The 7,484-nt window shown below is 35.1% G+C and overlaps 1 protein-coding gene across 1 annotated transcript; it reads right to left on the bottom strand.

Annotated features, from left to right (window-relative positions):
• Nucleotides 1-3,707: 3,707 nt before the first annotated feature.
• LOC142632829 (stromal 70 kDa heat shock-related protein, chloroplastic-like) lies at nucleotides 3,708-6,965 on the bottom strand. Its single transcript, XM_075807157.1, has 6 exons — nucleotides 6,669-6,965; nucleotides 5,964-6,071; nucleotides 5,718-5,903; nucleotides 5,470-5,606; nucleotides 4,258-4,292; nucleotides 3,708-3,937 (listed from the first exon to the last, which is right to left on the bottom strand). Exons 1-6 carry the CDS (start codon nucleotides 6,963-6,965, stop codon nucleotides 3,708-3,710), a joined length of 993 nt encoding a protein of 330 aa, XP_075663272.1.
• Between the last annotated feature and the right edge of the window lie 519 nt (nucleotides 6,966-7,484).

The following is a 7,484-nucleotide window of genomic DNA, read 5'->3' as shown; positions in this document are numbered from 1 at the left end:
TGTGACAGTTCTTTTGTCACATTTAGTATTTCCCTTATATTTTCTCACATTTAACAGTTCCATCCTCATATTATGCAGTTCTAACATTACATTTTATAGTACTTTTGTCACATTTGGTGGTTGCCATATTTTTTTCTTAAATTTGATAGTTTCATCCTTATATTGTGTAGTTCCAACATAACATGTGACAGTTTTTTTGTCACATTTAGTGGTTTCCTTATTTTTTCTCACTTTTGACAGTTTCATCATCACATTGTGCAGTTCCAACATCACATTTGACAGTACTTTTGTCATAGTTGGTGGTTTCTTTATTTTTTTTCTCACATTTGATGGTTCCATCTTCACATTGTGCAATTTCAACAACACATGTGATTGTTCTTTTGTCACATTTAATGGTTTCCTTATTTTTTCTCACATTTGACGGTTCCATCTTCACATTGTGTAGTTCCAACAACACATTTGACAATACTTTTTGTCACATTTGGTGGTTCCCTTTCTTTTTTTCTCACATTTGACGATTCTATCATCACATTATGCAGTTCCAATATCACATATAACTGTTCTAAAAAATAACCCTAAAATCTAAAAAATGACTTAAATACTCTCTAAACCTTAAAAATAATCAAAATACCCTTACATACTAAAAAAAATGACCTAAATGACCATGGAACTTAAAAAACAACTTAAATGACCTTGTAACTTAAATAGTGACAATAATGCCCTTAGAACCAAAAAAACGACCGTAATGCACCTTAAACCTAAAAATGACCAAAATACCCATAAAATCTTAAAAATTACCGAAATGACCCTGAAACCTAAAAAAAATTTCGAAATACCCTTGAAACCTATAAAATGACCAAAATACCTCATAAAACTTGAAAATGACCAAAATATCCCCAAAACCCTTAACAATTACCAGAATAACCTTATAACCTAAAAAATGATCAAAATACCCTTAAAACCTAAAAAGTGACCAAATGACCCTAAAACCTATAAAAAAAAAAAAGACTGGAATTACCCTAAAACATAAAAAATTATCTAAATAACTAAAAAACCTAAAACAATGACCAAAAATACCCCATAACACTTGAAAATGACCAAATTACCAGAAGACCCTTAAAACCTTGAAGATGACTGTATGACACTGAAACCTAAAAAATAACTGATATGACCCCTGTGGGGAGTAAAAGGACCCAAGTGGGCATATGGGCCTTTGGACTGTAGCATGGAGGGCCGACCTACTCCAGAGTTAAGAATTTGTTAACTCTGCGAATTGGCCCATACGCCGAGGGTCCGAGGATACAGCCGAGGGCGAGCTTCTCCTCGGACAGATCCAAGGGAACTCAGAGCTTCATTATGAAGGTCAAGGCACAACTCTGGAAAGACTAATGGTTAAAGGGGGAAACCCTGAATCTTCGAGGTACACCGGTGTTAGAAAAATACCAAAAGAAAAGGCTGCCACCACCACATTAAAGACTCTGCACCTACCTCCCTGGCCGCATTAATGGGGAAGTGACCCCTGAACAGTAGAACTTAAACTTCTGGTCACTATTCAAAGGTACTAAGAAAAGAAATATCTAGGGGAGAGGGGGTTGGAGCAACACGTGGATAAAGCATCAGAAAAAGAAGTATTTAAGGGGGATGAACGCCAGAGAAAGGGGGGCGGTCGGTAACAAAGAAAGAAATTAAGAATTGTAACTTTTAAGAGAGAAAGAGAAATAATACAGAAGTAGTCCTCGGCTTACGTCCGAGGAGGTCTATTTGCAATTATTAGTTGTTATTTACAAGTGTTTGTGACTCTTAGCCTGTTATCAAGTTCTCAGTACCTCTAACCTAGATTTCAAGCCCACACTCTACAAATTTTATTGTTTAAGGCTCATTGGGCCTGAGCCCGTAATTGTCTTTGGGTCCAGGTGCAATTGTGCACTTACAACCCTATAACCTAAAAAATTACTTAAATACGCTTATAACCTAAAAAAAGTACCGTAATGCCCTTGAAACCTATTAACTTATTGAAATAGTTTTACATGTGATTGTACTTTATCACATTTGATGGTACCCTAATTTTCCATAAAATTTTTCTCACATTTGATAGTTTCATCGTCACATTGAGTAGTGCCAACATCACATATGACCATACTTTTGTCATATTTCATGGGAGCATTTTTTTTTTCTTCACATTTGATAGTTTCATCATCAAATTGGGTTGTTTTAATATCACATTTGATCGTGCTTTGGTCACATTCGATTTTTTTTTCTCACATTTGATAGTTCTATCGTCACATAAGGCAATACCAATATCACATCTGATAGTACTTTTGTCACATTCGGTAGTACCTTATTTTTATTCTCATATTTGACAATTCTATCATCACATTAAGCAGTACCAACATCACATCCGATTGTACTTTTATCATATTTGGTGATACCATTATTCTTTCCTCACACTTGATGGTTCTAATGTCACATTGGCAGTACCAAATCACATAGGATCATGCTTTTGTTATATTCAATAGGTCTATTATTTTTTTAGTCACATTAGGCAGTACCAACATCACATGTGACAGTACTTTTCTCGATTTATAACAATCTTGGTTATAATTAAAATGTTAACACTAAATTTTCCCAAAATAGTTATAAACTTGAAAATTAACAAAAATATATAAAATTACTAAAATAACCCAATGCCTCGAATATGACCAAAAAACCTTCATTAACCTATAAAATGACTATAATGCATTTTTAAACTTTCAAAATTAATAATAAAAAAACATTGAAAATGAACAAAGTAGCACTAAAAATACCTAGAATGATTAAAATGCTAAATATTTTGAAATTTACCATAATAGCATCAAAACCACTCAATTTGGTCATGTTAGATATCTTGGATTTTTTAAAGTAATTGTAAAGATATTTTGGTCATGTTAGAGGTTTTCAAGACAACTTAGTGATTTTTGACATCTCTTCAAAACAAGTAATTTGCATTTCAAACCCACAAACGAAAACATAAATATAAAATAAAGACATACCCACATACAAATCACAGAAAATACTATAAAACAAAACCCACAAAAAAAAATCAAACAAAACCCAAACAAAAAAATCAAATGAAACCCAAATACCCACAGAAAAACATAAACAGTTGAGAAATGGAGAGGTTAAAGAGGAAGAGAAGAGTTGAGAGAAACAAACTTGAATAGTGTGGCCGCTAGAAAGAGCGAGAAGAAGAAGAAGAAGCTTGTCACGAGTCAAGGTAGAGATAAATAGAGAGGAAGAATCTGAGAACCAGAGGAAGAAGAAGCAGAGAACGCAAGAGAAACAACAGAGATAGGAACAACCTGTAAGTTTTTTTAGTTTATATACACTAACCTACTTTACCAATAACCAGTTTCCATTAAAATTAAATGAATGGCTAGGATTGAAACAATGGTTAGGATTTGGGAGGGTACCGTACTCCCCAAAACAAATAGGGGGTATTGTAGAATGACCCTTACAAAGTACATGGGACTATAGTCACCCAAAGGTTTTGATATCAATGGAAACTATTATAGTGGTTTCAACTCTATTTCTAATAACATTCTTTTCCACAACTAAAAATAGCTGGAACTGTTAACCGAACAAAAACCAAATCTGATCCTGCAAAATCAACTCTTATACAAATTAGAAAGGAAGAAAAGGATGGCAAAAAATATCAAAATTTTGCTATCTCAATTGCTTTCGGTGAAATCTGCATCTATAAAATCTCCTTTAAGCTCCTTGCCTGATGATTCTGAAGGCCTGGATTCATTGCCAGGTGTAGGTCTAGGCCTAGTACTTGGAGCACCTGGTTGGTTGTATAGGGACTGACCTGGTTGCATGGCTTCTTGATTGAGAGTTGCAATGACATCCTTGATGGCTTGTGTTGAACTTCTAGTAGGTCCCGTGGGTGCCCATCCCACCCCACCCAAATTTTTTATATATATAATTTTTTGAAAGTTTGCAGAAATTACACTTTACCACCCTAAACTATACATTACATTACACTTTGCACCCTAAACTATTCGAATGCATATTTTGCACCATAAACTATCATAATTATCACACTTTGTAGTTTGCAGCCCCACATTACTTTTACTGTTAAGTTAAATAGAAATTAATATCACATGACTTGCACATTATTTTTACTTAGATGACACATTGTTTAAAGACCAAAACACCCTTTTCACTAATAATTTTTTTTAGAAATTCCTTTTCACTAATAATTAAAATCAAATGCTTATTTATTTTCTAATTTTTTTTCTAGGTCTCTCTCTCTCTTGCATATAGGTACAACTCTTCCCCTCTCTCTTGTCCATGGAAACTCTTCTCCTCTTTACCATTATTCAGTTTCTCTTCTCCCCAAAGCAATTGCTGATAAGCACAAGTCCTCCTAAGGTCAAATGAAGTAATTGGTAGCTAGGATGTTTCCCTACTTTTGGGCTTGCCTAAACATACCACCCTTGTTTTCTGGGAATTATTTGACTTTATGTTTGGTTTTCCAAATATGGGGAAATAGATTAAAACATTTTCGGTCTTGTTTTGCTATTCATTTCCAAGATTAGCTCATTAGTTATTACAAGCAACGCAAAGATGGTGTTGAATTGGCTCTTGTTTAATGGAATTAAAGGACTAACAATATTACGTAGTTCTTTGAAAATTAAAACTCATTGCAATGTCCTTCAGTGCTTTATAAAATACAATATAGTCAGTCATACGGTGCCAGCTTTGACCTCTGATGTTCTCGAAAAAGAAATACAGTCAGTCATACAGGAGAGAGGGGAAGGGCTGTACGCAGAGAGAGAAAGACCAGAAAAAAGAAAAAAATAAAATAAAAAGCATTTTGTTTTTAATTGTTTGTGAAAAGGGTGTTTTGGACTCTAAATAGTGTGACACTTACGCGAAAATCATGTCCAAGTCATGTGATGTTAATTTTTATCTAATTTAACAGTTAAGGTAATGTGAGGGTGCAAAGTGTGATAGTTTAGGGTGCAAAGTGTGCAAAGTGTAATTTTTCCTAAAAGTTTATTTTGAATGCATCAGATTAAAACTCATAAAATATTAAATAAAAAAATTCTAAAATTACAAAACCTTCTCAAAGCATAACAATACAAGAATTCAAGTAATAAGAAGTACAAAAATAATTCAAAAACAATTAAAAAGTATAAAAAACATACATATTAAAAACATAAAAGTAATATAATATAAAAAAAATCATAAATTTAATGTTAAAATGCTAAAAACACATATGAATGTCTTACTAAAAACTTATAAAAATATGTTTTAAATTATTTAAATAAAAACGGGGTGGGTGCAGGAAAAAATGTTAACCTCATCCCCGCCCCATTTGATATGGGACTGGGGTGGGGGGGCTAAAACCAATCCATTAGGGAGGGTGAAGGTTTAAATTGCCATCCCTAAACAAAGTCCTACCCCTTTCTCTGGGGCAGGAACCTCATCTCTCCAAGTTCCTTAAGTTGTTTTTCTATCTGGTAGACAACAGATTCAGCTTGGTTCTTTGTGCCAATGTCATCTCTCTTCTCCTTGTAATCCTTTGCAAACCTCTCTACTTCATTAACCATCCTTCGCATCTGCATATTTTGACACAATTAGCTTTGTTCCTTATCATCGTTTGACCTCATGCTACAAACTGAAATAAAGATCAAACATTTATCCAAACCCTATATATTTTAACATAACGCATAATCATTGGGCAATATAATGCGAATGTCATGCTTCTCCCCTGTGCCCTTGTCAACCGCAATGATCGAAATAATACCATTCGAATTAATACAAAACTTCACTTCAATTTGAGGAACCCCACGAGGTGCAGGTGGGATATCCAAATGGAAGCCACAAACATATCTGTTGTCCCAAGCGACTTCTCTCTCTCCAATGAAAGAATTAATTTAAACACTAGTCTACCCATCTGTAGCTGTGGAGAACACCTCTGACTTGGAGGTTGGCAGAGGAGTATTTCTTGGGATGATCTTTGTCATTACACCACCTAGTGTTTCAAGCCCTAGTGACAATGGTGAAACATCCAACCCACGAACCTGAAAATAAATTGTCACACATGAATCAAACCCATTACCAAAAACACAAAACCCATCACCCCATTTCTAAATTCTATTTCCCTTTCTCTTAAACACCATTTCAATGTCACAATTTCCAAAAGGTAAAAACTTTCACAAACCCATTACCCAAAACACAAAACCAAAACCCAACCCATTTCAAGGTCTCTGTCATGTGTGTTCTGATTTTTTTATTTCTATTTTTTATTTTTTATATAAGCTATAATGTGATAATGTTGTGACTTGGGATTGATTTTTTTTTTTTAGCTAATAGTTATATTACTCATTGCGATTGTGAATACGAGGTGATTTAGTTATTATCTACTTAAATTTGATATATATTTATATAATATAAAAAAGTATGCTTAGCAATATATTAAAAATATTTTTAATAATTTTTTAATCACCTTACTTCTTTTCTTTTCTTTTTTCTTTTTTAATATTTCTTTCCTCTCTCAACACAATTTCAATTTTCAATGTCACAAATCACAATTTCCAAAAAAAAAAAAAAAAATTGACAAACCCATTACCAAAAAGCGCAAAACAAAAACAAAATCCATAATTCCAATTCCCTCATACCAGAGATTGATTCACACCCCTCGAACGGGCCGGACCAAACACCGTATTCAACGCAAGCAGAAGCTCGGCATCCATCACCGAATTCATCGTCCCCAAATCAATCTCATCCACATTCTCGTTCACTACACTCAATACCAGACTCTTCGCTCTTAGCTTCGGGTAAAACGCTGTCGTTTTGTGTCCAAAGAAAAACTCTTTGGAGGAAACAGAAGCCAAATTCAGCTTCCCGAAATACCCAGGAGGAGGAGGAGGAGGAGGAGGGGTAATTCGAAATTGGGCGAAGGTTGAAGAAGCCATTGAAGAAGAATGAGATAAACCCTAAACCCTAGAAATTCAGTGAGAGAGAGAGAGAGACAACCATTGTTTTTTATAGACCCAACTTGTTTTGGGCTTAGTTTTTCTTTTTAAATCAAAGCCCAAATCTGAGCCAAAACCAAGTCTTCGGACTCACATACTCAGTCTGCAAAAGCAAAAGAACCACTGCTCTCTCTCTCTCTCTCTCAATCATATGTAAAATTCCCAAAATACCCTCACTCACCGTACAAATTTCCCACCCGGAAGTGAAACCCGTAAATGCCTTATGGATTACGAGACGCTCCCACCATCGAAGACTCTCTTTTCCTCGGTGCTCTCATTCCTTGACGACAAGTTTCGCGCCAGGACCGACCTCGCTGGAGCTCCGGCTCTCGTCTCGGAGCTCCGCACCCGGTGCTCCGACTTGGATCGGACCCTAACCGACCTCAACCGGAGCCTCGAAGCTAGCCTCGTCGCCTACGCTTCCTTCTCCGATCGATTCGACGCCGTTTTCGACGATCT

This window comes from Castanea sativa, chromosome 4 (assembly GCF_040712315.1).
Source record: "Castanea sativa cultivar Marrone di Chiusa Pesio chromosome 4, ASM4071231v1".
Classification (NCBI taxonomy): domain Eukaryota; kingdom Viridiplantae; phylum Streptophyta; class Magnoliopsida; order Fagales; family Fagaceae; genus Castanea; species Castanea sativa.
Note: the sequence above shows the minus strand (reverse complement) of the source record. Positions and strands in the feature narration are given on the sequence as shown.